Source organism: Bacillus rossius, chromosome 7, assembly GCF_032445375.1.
Source record: "Bacillus rossius redtenbacheri isolate Brsri chromosome 7, Brsri_v3, whole genome shotgun sequence".
NCBI lineage: Eukaryota > Metazoa > Arthropoda > Insecta > Phasmatodea > Bacillidae > Bacillus > Bacillus rossius.
In genome coordinates this window covers 2,238,164-2,252,658 of record NC_086335.1, presented here as the reverse complement: position 1 = coordinate 2,252,658, position 14,495 = coordinate 2,238,164, and the positions used below count along the sequence as shown (strand labels likewise).

Here is a 14,495-nt window from a genome sequence, read left to right as displayed (position 1 = left end):
ATGCTTCCCTGCAACTATTGCCGCACCCAGACTAGAGCTGAAACTTTGGTGAAGATGACAATTCTAACATGACCAGAGCACACTCACTTGGCGAGGGTGAACAAGTCACAGCTAGCGTTGATGCATCCCTGCTATTCTTGCTGCAAACACACTCGAACTGAAACAATGGCAAGGAGGACCAGTTTAAAAGGACTAGAAAACACTCACTTGGCGAGTGTGAACATAGCAGAGGTAGCGATGAATCTTCCCTGTGACTACTACCGCAACCAGACTCGAGCTGAAACTATGGTAAGGACAAGTCTAACAGGACCAGAGAACACTCACTCTATTCGAGGTTGATATTGGCATTGATGGTGATAATGCTCCCCTGCGAATACTGCTACACTTAGGCTTGTGTTGAGACTATGGCTAGAAAAATGTGTATTTTAAGACCAGAACACCCAATTGGTCGCGGGTTATCAAGCCACATATGGTGATGACGAGATCAAGAGGATTATGTCCTCGCACCTTGCTCCCAGCAGCGAAGCCTGCTGTATTTCATCTGCACGAGTCACGTCCTATTACATCAATGCATATGCGCTGCCTGCACATGGCATCCCAATGTGTTGGCAGAACCCTAAAGTGTGTTTTAAAGTGTTATTTTGGACATGCACCATTGGTTGTTACACTATGTGTATAAAAACTGAATAATATACAATAAAGATGCATATGAAAAAACACAGAAAACAAGCCACAATCAGCATATGTAAAAAAAATTAAATAAATTTACTGCACACAAAACTCTGTAGAAGGAATAAGTGTATTGGTAGGTATGGGGTCACTAAATATTGGATGGAAAGCCAAGAGCCGACCACCATTTTGGATTCTTTTGACCCCCTCCATCGTAGATTACCTTGACCTGTCGCAGCCAACAAATTTAAGCACCCCCAAACATTTCACATTTCGTTATGGTCATCACCATCTAGCACCCCACTCCTCAGTCATTTTGAAATTTTCTCCTGCTTTCTTCAACCACTTATGCCATAATCATTTATGGTGATAGCAAGTGGGGATCAGGAGACACACCTGTGTTGCTAGCTGGACATAACGAAACGTCGCTACTAAGTCGACAGTGAAAGTTTGTTTCTGCTGTTTTTGTTCCTAGAGTGTACCAGTGTCGCTTTATACCATGCAAATAAGGTTAATGTTCCTTCACTACCAGTGTTCTTATGACCATTATAGACACACTAAATTTAATTATTTTATACAAAATACATTTGAAGCAAGATGATTCGAACCATGACAGGTTGAACCTTTAGTATGGAAAACTTATACTTTTAAGTACACTGCCACTGAGACATATACCGGACTAACACATATTCAGACTTTTAATTTTTTTTAATTTGGAGGATTTATGGCAATATCTGTTGAAGGCCTAGCCACCCTGTTTTTAATACTTGCCACTAGAAGCACTAGTGTCGCATATTGTACAAGTCGTCTGGTCTGCTAGTGAGCATCCACCATCTTTGATTTGAATGCTTGCTGCTTGGAGTGCTAGTGTCACATATTACACACATCATCTGTAAGAGTATGCTGCCATCATAATGGTTTAAATTTTATCCGCTAGAGTGCACTAGAATCAATCACCATACTTCATCCACCATCAGATCGGCTGTACTGATCATCATAATGAAAATATGCAATCATTAGACAAACATTTCGGAAAAATACCAAAACTTATTTTAAAAATTTGCTTATTAATATATTGACTGATTTACACTAATCCCATCCTTGGTTCGAACCTTCAATCACAGGAAAATAACCAAAAATGTAACCGAACTATAAATGACAAGACTAGAAGAAATGCTTGCTGCCACCGAAGATTTTTGAATGCAGACTTGAAAACTGATACCAAACTTCAATAAGAATCTCGCAGAGATACAGATCAAACAGGTATGTAACGAAATTGTCTAATTCTTCATCACTAATGGATGTAAAAATTCTGTATATGATATTTTTATTACATATGTTTAAGGCTGCCCATACCCGTTGACCTATGGTCGAATCTCAAGACCCAAGGAACGAACGTAGGTCTTGTGAAAAGGCAGAATATGAATAAAGTAACTCGCTCATATACTACACAATACACACTGTAACATTAACTGGGAAATTGCTATTCTTCGTCTTCATTTTCCTTCAAGAGACGACAGGTTCATTTGGTCCAAGAGTGCAAATAACAGTGGATGAATACCTTTAAAAAAAATCAAAACATTGTCTTCACATCATCCAAATCCGGAAAATTGACAACAAAGTTTTTCAAAGAATTTTTAGAGAATGTATTACAGCCCCACACAAGGGGGAAAAAAATTTGTTACTACTCATCGATTTTTGAGGACGACAGGCCTGTCCCATTCTGTATGACGACATATTTTGAAATGAAAACGGACTGTCGACGGGCACTGAAAAGATCATCCCTCCAAAATCCAAGCTTTTGGTCCAGCCGTCGATGAATATTTTTATTGCCAGGTACAAAATTTGATTAAGCTATTACAGAATTTTACGTTGGCTCAAAAAAAACGTAAAATCAATTTTAAAGAAGTCTTTTTTTTATTGTTCACCACCACCACCATGTTCGATAAAATGACTCTGTTTACGTGGATCTTGTATGCTGCTAAATTGTGTGATGATATAAGACATTTTTAAGAATTAAATTTGTTTTTCAACAGAAACTTTGCAACAAAAAACTTAGAATTAATATAACAGTACAGTGTCGAGACAGAATGTGTTATTTGGGGTTGTTGTAGTAGTGACCAAGAAAGGGATGGTTCATGATTCATATGTTTAATGAATTAAATGGTAGAACGGTAAATTATGAAGGTAGATGCTCAAATTAATAAATATTTTGCTGCATCTACAAATAACACTAAGTAATGTACCCATGTAGCATTATACTTTACATATAGTTTTTTACCTAGGTAAACAATTTTATTTTCCACTTTTGTACCATTTCCACCATGTTAGAATCTGCTGGCTACACAGAGTGAAGCTCCAGATTCACACAGCCAGAGTTACAGCCCAAATAGTTTTGAAAGAATGTTTGTGCGAGTTCATACAATTTGCAACGTTTTGAAACACATACAATGAATTATTTATACTATTTCCTGCCTATTTAATGTAGGCCACTTCTGTTAAATTATTACATATTTATTTCTACTGTCTTTATTTTAAGGTTTGGTGAATAATTTTATGGAACTAGTAGAATATTCTCGAGTGTTTGAGGTTCACTAAATACAATTTCTATATTTTATTAGTTATTAGAAATTTCAAATTGTATATAATTTAAAAAATGGTTTTGATTGATTGATACAGAAATAAAGTGTTAATCATATTAGTTACACTGTAATATTAATGCATAAGTTAAAGTATAAAACTGTTCATTAACTTAATTTTTATTTATAATGTAAACACTTCACCATTTTATAGGCTAAAGATTGAGAAAAGTAACCAAATGAAAAGCAATGTAAGTAACAAAGATTTTAAACTAATTGAACTGTTTTAGAATCACAATCATTTTTTCACTCTGGAAAATAATGAGTAGTTTTATAAAAACTGAAGTCAGAGCAAGCAGTTGATTTGTCGGCTACACAAGTACTCAAGTAGGTACTGGAGATTGTCCGTGGGATGAAGCTAAATGAAGAATTGTATATTCTCCTGATTTGAGTTTTGGAAAACATGAGGGAAACGACAAACCACTTTAATATGTGTGATGAAATATCAGTTGATGCTTTGAAAGCTAAATAAGTTGTGGAAAATATTTGATTAAAATCATTTGAAGTTGCAGCTGAACTAACGTCCAATGGCAGTGGAGGAAATAAACGGTGCAAAAATATTCCTAAAAGATTTGAAGATTATGTCAAGCTTACATATAATGAAGCCGTTACGAGACGAAACTGAAGCAATAAATGAAGATAAATAATCACTTATAAATAATGAGACCTGGTCACTCTCAAGATAAAAATAAAATTCAAAACAAGAAAATCTAAACTATTCACTATAAATATCACCGTCCAATTTCCAAAGAAGAAAAAATGTATTTCTGCATTGAGTTTTGCAATTCCTGTGCTATTATGGCTTTTACTCTGTAAATACAAAATTCTCCTTACTATCAACTACAGCAAAATTAATTATTCAAAAACTAATACAACGTAAATACACAAAGGAATGGGGGAAGTTTATGTTTGCTGTAGTCAGGCACTTGTGCTAGTTTTATATGGTGAAAGAGTTTATTACTATAACTAACAATGTGTTAATACCATGTTGATTGGGGCAAGGCCTTAAGTAACCTACCTAACCATCCTTGTTATTATAAAGTAATTACTTTTTACGAAGCTGTTCACATGTTTTAACTGTATTCTTAATAAAGTAGCTAACCTAACCTAACCAACTGTTCTATTATCTTTAATGAACTTAACTGTTCCTTATTGTGTATCCAGTTGCATTTTAAATAAATGTCCTGGATGTGTTCGTGATGCAAAACTGTACGATTAGCAAAATATAAACTGTTCTGTGTATCACATCCAAAAGTAGCTATTCTAACATAACAAATTTAAATAAAGTAAGTTTTTGAATGTGTTTGTGATTTGAAACTGTATAATTACCAAAAAAATTTTGATTTTAAAAATATGCATTATAAATTTTTGATATAAACAGGGTGTCTACCAGATCTAGTAAATGAAATTCCCTGTTTTTTCCAGGTTTTCCAGGTCTAAAACTGAACTTTTCCAGGTTTTCTGTAACACAATTACCACATTCCACGAAACTGAAAAAACTGCATAACAGTACATTGACGGGTTTCAAAGTATTTCAACTCACTTAAATTAGTAAAAAAATACCTTCTTCCAGACGTGGCCAAAGTGACTCAATTGATAGCAAATAAAACATGCTGCTACAAATATTTCACACACTTTTGCAAAAACATAAGTAAAAGGAAGCTCCCATCAATTTTGCAGTGACTCAACTTTTGCGTCTATTGCACTTGCTTCAGAACAAGCCTGTAAAGCTTGTCTAGCTTCGGAACATTGGGATAGTTGGCCAGAACCTGGCATGGACTGGGGTTTACGTGAATGGAGCAGTTTAGGTATGCAAACATTTTATTCAAACATCAAATCATAACATTAGGTTACTAATGAAGTTAAGTGAATACAATTTAGGCAAGGCTAAATACAAAAATCAAAAACAATGATGATAGACAAAACGGGCTTTGAAGGTACGCCGGCTACACCGTAAGCGATCCCATCATACAATGCGCAGTTGACGCGAAGCAAAGGCAGTGGCAAGTATGCAGTTAAATCCAAACATTTTTACATTTTTCATACTGCTGCAAGGTGCAGTTACAATTAAAAAATAACAGAAATATATTATATTCATTACGTTGTACAAAACTACTGCGAAGTGCAGTTACGATTAAGGAAATATTTTACATAGTTACGTTTGTCAGAACTACTGCAAAGTGCAGTTACAAGTACAGAGGGAATTTACATTAATGAGAATTAATCAAATACATGCGACGACGTCTCAGGGGGAGACAGTTACCAATAAAAACCAAGTTGACAGTGAAGTTACATTAATGCGTTAATTCAAACTAAACAATTTTCAAGGTGGCGGCCGAAAAGGAATTTAGACAAACCAATTTAAGAATAAATGACTCTACATTACGGTAAGGGCCACCGCCTCACACACAACTCAAACCAACTTACATTTTCCCCTGAGGTCGCACACCCACGTAGTTCTAAACTGAACCTAACCGACTACATGCTCGTAGATTACAACAGCTGACAACCGAGCCTGACTAAAATCAAGAAAGAAAAGGGGCTCCTGACCAGTTTGCAACTCCTTTTATAACATCGTGCCGCAGCGCGCGCATGCGCCAATCAAGGAGGGAGGGGGTGAACAAGTAGACATAGAACAACCACTAGGAGGGGGGGGGGAAGGAGGGAGAAGGAGGAGGGGAGCGGAGTGCCGGAGGCCGATGCAGCGCGCACAGTTCAAACCGCTACAAGCCAAATCCAACACTCGAGTCTTCTTCAACTGCAATGCCTTGATCTCCTCTTCAACTCTTCTTTTTCTGCCTTCTTCTTGTCTGTAGCTTCCTTTTCTTTTTGTTTTGTTTGCAGGGCTTCCTTACGCCTACAACTAGCATTTCTTACATACTGTAACATGGACTTGGTGATATCAACTTGCTCTACACCTCCAGAACGTTGAACAAAGTCGTACATCTGTCTTTGTGCGATCAGTATTTCTTCCTGCAAGTTTTCAGTCAGCAAATTAGAATTTACTGAAAATCCTCTTTCCAATGATGCATTTCCATGGGAAAGTACCAACATCATCCTCACAAACTTTAGAAGGCCTGTTTTGGCAGCTACTGTATGTGCCTTAAGAATGAGCATCCACAAGTGATCAAGGCGCCAGTCTTCTCGAGAAAAAGACGAGAACACTGCTTCAGAATCTTGCGAGGAACATACCAACTGATATGATCACTCAATGTTATCAGCTTCTTGTCCTTATAGCCACTTGTTTTGAAGACAACATTCTAAACTGTAATTCACACTCTGTTTCCTCACAGACGGACATAAGCAGGAAATTCCCTTGGTAAGTTTGTACTTCAGGGGACTTTTGTCTTGAAGTTTTTTTACCATAACCTTTAGACAAGTCCTAACATCATTTTTCAGTAACAGGACAGACTTTACTGGTAATTTCTCTTTCTTGATGGCATGGCGTACTGCATAACCCAACTTGATATTGTTAGCAGTCAATAGATTTTCCTGGTTATCTACATCCAATCGAGATACATTGTGTTTCTCCCTAAAGCTCTTTAGTACCTCTGCTTTCAAAATCTTTCCTGCCAAAGCTAATAAAATGTCTACCAGTGAATCATAGAGAAAAAGTGCCACGGGTGCTTCACTTTGGAACATTGTGAGAAACAATTCCAGCTCTGATGCCAAAGAGTAGAAGAATGTCAATTTTACTTTCTTCAAGAGTACTTTTCACTACACTGAAAGACACAGATGAAATAGAAACTTCACTAACAAATTTATTTAGGTGGGGGTTTTCATGGCACGCTCAGCAACTGCAGTATTCCATCTGATTGCACAAAATTTCTTGGAAAAAAGCTCTGATCCAGTTATTCTAATGTAATCTGCCCTCCTTGCAGGTAGGTACATGCATAAACAAATAATAACTGTGCCTCAAAAAACTAACAACGTCCAATTTTATAGCAGAAATTCCAGTTTTGAAAGCACCATGGACCGTATGAAGCCTACAGCTACCAATTTTGTAGCAACGATGGCGAATCTTCACCAAAAGTGTCTGTGATATGTATTCTCAAAGCTAACAAAAATGCCCAGTTTACGTTGAGGGCATCCATATATATTTAAAATTAAATGCACCTGTCGGTATAATCCGAACGTGGGAAGTACATGCTGCAGTACGTACGTCAGCAGGATAACAGACCAGCTTGAACCAGTTTGTATCACGTGATTTAACGCCACTTCCGAATCCGATGGTAAATAAAAGAAAATGGACGTGGAACGGTTCGTTATTTTCCATTCAAAAATAAAAAAATGGGGCACGATTCACTTGATGCTACGTCAATGCAAGCAGATCAATAAACAAAAAACGTATTGCCAACTACAACCTACCAAACAAAAATTCCCTGATTTTTAAAAAAATTCCCTGATTTTTCCCTGATTACAATATTCCCTGATTTTTCTAGGTTTTCCAGGGTCAGTAGACACCCTGTATAAACTGGATACACAATACAGTGCATTACTAGGGGCATGCATATTTCGCGAAAAGATTTCGAGACTAGCTGAAAGTTAAAACACTGTAGCATTGTCTGAGTTTCGTGATTGGGTGAGTTTCTCCCAGATACATATCGATTGTAACAACACCAATCACAGTGATTCAGTGCGAAAGCAAACGCGTCCTGAATGGCTTGGTCAAATAAGGCAACGACTTCTCTCGCAGACGGCCGCCAATCGCGAGGAATAAACCACAGGTTCAGGTATACCTTGTTGCAGTCTATTAAGCGTACAGATCATTTCGCGAAAAACGCCTGCCCCTATGCATTACTATTGGCTGGAAAGTCGAACGATAAAACTTAAATTGAGGAATGAAGGGAAATATAATATTGTAATATTGGTTAACGTGAAAGACTAAATAGCCTGTGTCAGTTCTGGAGCAATAGTAATGGTTGAGGTACAAGTAGGATTGAAGTGGAATGGAATATCAGTATGAAGTGAATAAATAAAAACACAAGAATTGCTTAGTAGGTAGAAAAATATTGGATTTGTGTGGTAATGGGTGTAGTAGTCACGAGAGAAATGTAAGGTTGGGTTTATGTATAAGGAATTAATATAACAGTACAGTGTCGAGACAGAATGTGTTGTTTGGGGTTGTAGTAGTGACCAAGAAAGGGACGGTTCATGTTTCATATATTTAATTAATTAAATGGTAGCATGGTGTATTTTATGTTGTAAATTTAATATATACAAGATTAATATTGACAGTGTTTATTGCCTTAAAACCAAGTAAGGTAAGTTGGTTTTGATAGTTTTTACATATTTGTGATTTGTAGTAGTGGTTTAAGTGGATTTTGTTTGCTGTGTTAAGAGGTGTTTTGTGTGTGTTTCATTTGCGAAGTTAGGTGTAGCCTAAAGTTTATTTTCTTTGGTAAGGTGAATCGTAAGTAGGGTTGAAGTATACTTTACAACAGAGATGTTAAAATATAGCAAAAAGTAATAACAATTAAAATCATACAAAAGCAGTATTGAAAATTATAGTCAACCAGGTGCAACTGTAGTACAGAATACGATAACATATTGTGTTATATACTAGAATAAGTAGGACTATAGTATACTGAACAATACTCTGGATGTTTAAATCAATTAGAAAATGAACAACTATAAAAAGTGGTATCGCAAAATATACTAAAGGAGAAGAATTGAATTGAATTGACTGTTATGCCGCTCACAATTGGGCTTTCACCCCGTGTCAAGATGTGGACATCTCCCTATTCACTCACTCCCCCTCCCCCTTAGCATGGAATAATAATATACAAGCTGATACCATGGGTAATATATCTTCAGTATAGGGTTCTGTATTGTAGTGCAGAATACAATACCCAAAAGTTAGTTTAGTAAAGAAACATATTTTGTGCAAAACAAGCATGTGAATGCCCCCCACAAAAAAAAATAAAACATCATCGCACTTGTCCCGTAAGACTGCCGGGGTGGTAATGACTCCAGTGCCGCCATGTTGGTGACATCATCAATATTGTGATGGTATCAGGATATAGACTGACTACTCACAATAAAGTAAGCAGTTGAATGTGTTTGTGATGCAAAACTGTACCATAGCCAAAATATATTTGATTTTGAAAATATGAATTATAAAACGTAGATATCAATGGGATGTGCAATAAGAAACAATTACTACCCAACTACTTGTTAAAATGGGAATAAAGTAAACTGGTAAACTACTTGAAGTATCACAAAACCCTCTAAGAGAATTATTAGAAAACATATCATGGATTGAAAGAAAAAAAAAAAGTAATTTATATATACATAAAAGGCTCTCCTTCAGAATTACCTTCTAGAATTATAATATGTACGGTACCACACTCATTGAATTTTTTTAATGCAAATTTTGAAATTGATAAATTTATTTCACACCTAGATGAAATTTATACTTAGTCGCTTTAAAATTTTCAGTAAATAATGTTGACTGTTGTTAGTTGAATATCTAAATCATGCATGACCACTGAAGACGAAATCTTAACCTTGCTCTGTAAACAAAGGTTAGCCTCAGAATTTGTTTTATGATTGGCATGCTTGTTTTAAAGAAAGTAAACCCACCTTGACTACTCAGCAGCGTACACTGGGACTTCTAGGTTCTGCAGAGAATCATGCAAACTCATTAAGCTTTACTACTGCGCGATAAACCGGCCACGACAGTTCTTTTCACGTCATCTCCGCACAATCACAAAACACTATTCAATTCCCTGATTTTATTTGAAAACCGCTGAGTTGACGGAGAGCAACTACAAAAAGCAAACAATTTCGAAAGCAACTGCTGACTATTCTGGCACGCAGCCAAACAGTATGGTTTTTTTTATGTGTCAAAAATTGTATAATTGATAATTTTAAAATGAAAAAAAAAAATTAAGATTTAATATCGATCAAAATTTGGATTTGGTTTTGACTTAAAATACTTTTTAGAACGACGTAATTTTATATCGATTCGAATGTCACTTTGTTTGGCTGCTAATCGTACTTATTTTTCCGAACAGGCAGAGTTTGCACGACTGTCAATCTGTTTTGATTGTTTTCTTTGTTGTATTTTGTAGCAGTATCTGTTCACGTGTGTTGAATAAGCCCCTGCAATAATATGGGAATGTTTGCTTGTTGATTTCTTTATCTAGTGGCCTTATTTATTGTTTGCGACCATGGAAAATATGTTATTAAAATCAGATGTTAGTGTTAATGAGTCTCTTACAGTTGGTTCAGAGGAAAATGCAGATGCTAGCGACGAACTGGCAGTAAGAGACGATGAGATTACTGACAATCCCAACAGTGATATCTACATGGATTTAAAACGCGAAAGTGAAGACGGGCAGTCAGATACGAAAACAGACTCTGACGATAACGAGGATGGCCAAGAAGCAGAAGAAGAGGAGGGTGCGGGGTTGAAAGCCGGTTCTGTTCTCGAAGATAATCTCACTAATAATGTTGTGAAGGAAGAAACTGTTTATTTTGCAGACAGCGTAAAGTATGAACAAGTTTCATCGCTCTCCAGGCAAGACTCAGACCCCAAGAAAGAAAAGAAAAAAGAGAAAACTAAAAAGGAACTAGAAGAAGAAGAACGTGAGAAAATGCAGTATGTCTTTATATTTTGATGTCATTTGAGAAATAGTCTAGGGTAATCTTATAAGAAATATAGGAAGTAGGCTAGATCCCGATATCATAACTATATTGATGATGTCATCAACATGGCAGGGCCTATGTCTTCATGCGGATCATTCAAATGCTTGTTTTGAGCAAAATATGTTTCTTAAAAAAAACTAACTTTTGGGTATTTTTAGACTGCAACCCTACCTAATATAGTCTAGAACACAATACCAAAGACATAATACGCACAGTATCTTATTCAGTAATTAATTGTTATTTATTGCATATCTAGTTCATATCAAACTTTTAGAATAATTTTTTTCAAAATCAAATGTGTTTCGTCTGTGGTACAGTTTTGCATCACGAGCTCTGTTAATTGCCTTCTATATTTTAATACTGTACATTAAAATACAATTCATATTGTTACGATTTACTGCGGGTTCGTAAACGATAGCCCAATTAAAGTTTTTTTATCAAACACAGTTTTATTTATTGCCACTACTCATGTCACTTACAAAAATCTTCTAAATTGGCAGATAATTAATTACACGTAAAGAAATGTCAATTCCCCAGTCACTCGTTCCACACACCTCGCTGGGCCGCACCTCTGGTGCAACTCTCGCCGCAGCACCCCTCGTGGGTCTCCGTCGCAGGACTCTGTCGCCGCACTCCGCCGCCGCCGTCACACTTCCCCTTCGCCGAGATCCCACTCGACGCCTCGCTCGGAACTTCGCCGCGCCCGCGACACTATCGCCCGGAACTGAACTCTTCGCCCTGTAACCTTCGTCCAGGGACTTCGCCACTCTATCGCCCGGATACTCCGCCGCGGGAAAACTCCCGACTTCACTCTGAACTCTCTGCTCAGACTCAAACTGACTCTCTCGAGGCCGCCGTCCTCGTTTTATCTATCAGCCGCAATTTCTGGAACTCACGAGAGCGGCCGGGGCCTGTCACGTCACTCCGAGCCGTCCAGACGGCAGAAATCTCTCGAAAACACGCGTCGGCGGCTCGCGCAACTCCCAGCTGTCCGGTGTCAGTTATGTGTCAAAGGCAGGGCGCCGCGCAGGGAGTGCGGAGGGCTGGAGGGAGATAAAGCAGCGACCCAGGTGCGCACGGCACATCTCATGTTACGGCGTGCACCTGCGCGTGACGTGGCCTTGCTAACGTTCGTAACAATATATTTCAAAACAATTTCTATCGGGAAACTGTTTGTTATTGTGTATAAACTGTTTTTATGAGAGCTTTATAATTCTTTATTATTTAAAATAACCATAAAAAATTTTTTTTGGCAAGTCTTCATTTTCAAATCACAAACACATTCAACTGCTTACAAATATTAGTATTTTAGGTTGAAACAGAGATTAATATAAATCCGGACTACATAACAATAATGTTGACATCACCATGTGAGCGGTGCTCATGTCATTACTGCCTCGACATTCCTGTGGGACAAGCACAGGAATATAGGGTTTTGGGTGGGAACTATAATAACACTAGTTTTCACACATTTCATTTTTTGTATATATATTGTACTTTTGTGGTATCTTGTAAACTATACTATAAACCCCCTGCATTAGTCTATTTTGTGATAAAGATATTTCATTGTCAAAGAAATTATGTTTGTAGACATTACAACTTAACGGCGGTATCGAGAAATATAAAAGCATGCCCTGTTTATTATAAAACTTTATGATACTGACAAAATTTGCGAGAAAAGTGGTGAATTATGAGGAATAAAATATTGGTATCGCAAAATAGACTAGACCAGGTGGGACTGTGCTACGATATGTACCAATGAAACATTATTGAAAAGTCTCACTTTCAATAAATTAAATACCAGTAGCTTTTTCACCTAACATCACAAATGAAACCCACACAAGATACCTCTTACCTAACACATCAAATGTATTTCACATAAAAAACAACTACAAATAAAAACATTTAAAAGCCATAAAAAATCCAGTTACCTTTCTAGGTTATGGCAATGATTGTTTATTGTCAATATTTCTCTTGTAGATATTAAATTCACACCAAAAAAATCTGCAATTTCTCCATTTAATTTATTCTATATCACAAAACACGAAACGTCACTTTCCTGTTCACTGCTCGAATCACACAACCACACATTCTTTCGCTACTCTGCACCGTTATATTTCAATGTAAATAAACATGACCTTGCTCTTCTCTTGTGACCACTACGCTTATTTCCTCACATATTCAATACAATTCTTGATATGTAATTAATTATTATTTATTCTCTTTATAGAAATATTTAATTCTACTTATTAATTCACTCGTATCATGATTGCTACAAAAATCTTCTTTTTTCTTCACTGCACTAAGTATTGTGACTTTGTTGCCAATATTATGAACTACCTATATTTTCCTTCATTCTGCAATTCTATTTGTTGTAAATACAATTGGATATGTTACACAGAGCAATTGCTCCTGAGAATAATGTTCCTCAAGTTTTATACATATTTTAAAACTCAATTACTTATATTTTGGTAACGCTACAGCTGGATACATATTAAGGAACTATTACCTCCTATTCTGTACCACGATCCCACCCAGGATATCATTCTCAAGGAGAGCAACTTTGTGGGAACAAAAATATTCAAAATAATAATTTTTTAAAGAGGGTGTTGTGAAATTTAAAGGAGTTTATTAATAGTTTAACTTTTAACATGTGTTTAGGCTATGCTTCCTACATTACACATTACAAGAACTGTGATTTCATAAGAATGGTCAGGTGTATTGGGTTAGATTCTGTTCCAACCCCCCCCCCCCCCCCCCCCCCTCCTCCAAGTGGAGTTGTTCGGTTGTTTATTTATTTTCTAATCATTCTGTGGGGATACATTGCAATATTTCAAGAACTTCTCATGTGTATGACAGTTTTAAAGGGTCGCCTGAACAAAAACTAATCATTATAAGAGATACAAATCATGTGTCCCAAGCCCCTGTCAATTCATTTTACAATAACTTAATAGCACACTAACCAGCCAACCTGACAAGCAGTTTAGTGTGGAAAATGACTGGTTTTGTTCTTCGTAAGTTCCGTGTACTACTAAGGCTCACAACTAGTGCAAGAAATGTGTATTAGCTTTTAAGTGTGTCATTCTTCAAACAACTTATTTTTGCATTTGATGGTAGCCATTGCACTGAATGTGCTCTCGCAGATATCCATAGTGATCCTCGAGCACGACTTAGTGAATGCAAATTCATTAATCCCCATGCCGGTCGCCATACCCCCAGTTAAATAAACAGTTGATTCATTGACATCTAAGTAATCTTTTTTAACTATCGTCCTCACTTTATCATTTTCATAGCGTGCCGTCATCCGAGGTCTCTGGTTCGGGACCCGGTATGAGCCCAGTGATTGCTGGCGGGATTATTTACTGGATTTTGTTACAAGAGGGCACCAGGCTAGCCGTTGTGGTTGCGTGGGTCGTCGGCCCCAGCGTGGATCACTGGACCAGTGGCAATTATTAATTTATTGACCTTGGGCAGTGAAACAATTTTACAGGTTTACAAGAGCTTCCAAATAAGGCCGGTTCATGTGTACTGTTC

The 14,495-nt window shown here is 36.9% G+C and overlaps 2 protein-coding genes across 6 annotated transcripts in view; one reads left to right on the top strand and one right to left on the bottom strand.

Annotated features, from left to right (window-relative positions):
* Window positions 1-10,114, bottom strand: part of LOC134533641 (serine/threonine-protein kinase tricornered) — a 455,610-nt gene extending 445,496 nt beyond the window's left edge. For 2 of the 4 annotated variants that reach the window (XM_063371157.1, XM_063371162.1), the window contains exon 1: window positions 88-9,982. The gene's annotated coding sequence lies outside the window, so the exon portion shown is untranslated. Of the gene's footprint in view, window positions 1-87 lie in introns of all 4 variants that reach the window. The other 2 variants (XM_063371161.1, XM_063371165.1) reach the window with 2 other exon arrangements.
* The window catches only part of LOC134533643 (transcription initiation factor TFIID subunit 11), a 22,144-nt gene continuing 17,705 nt past the window's right edge, over window positions 10,057-14,495 (top strand). Inside the window, exon 1 of one of the 2 annotated variants that reach the window (XM_063371168.1) lies at window positions 10,057-10,914. In XM_063371168.1, the coding sequence (XP_063227238.1) occupies window positions 10,484-10,914 (431 nt within the window). In that variant the 5' untranslated portion in view covers window positions 10,057-10,483. The remainder of the gene's footprint in view (window positions 10,915-14,495) is intronic. The other variant, XM_063371170.1, reaches the window with a different exon arrangement.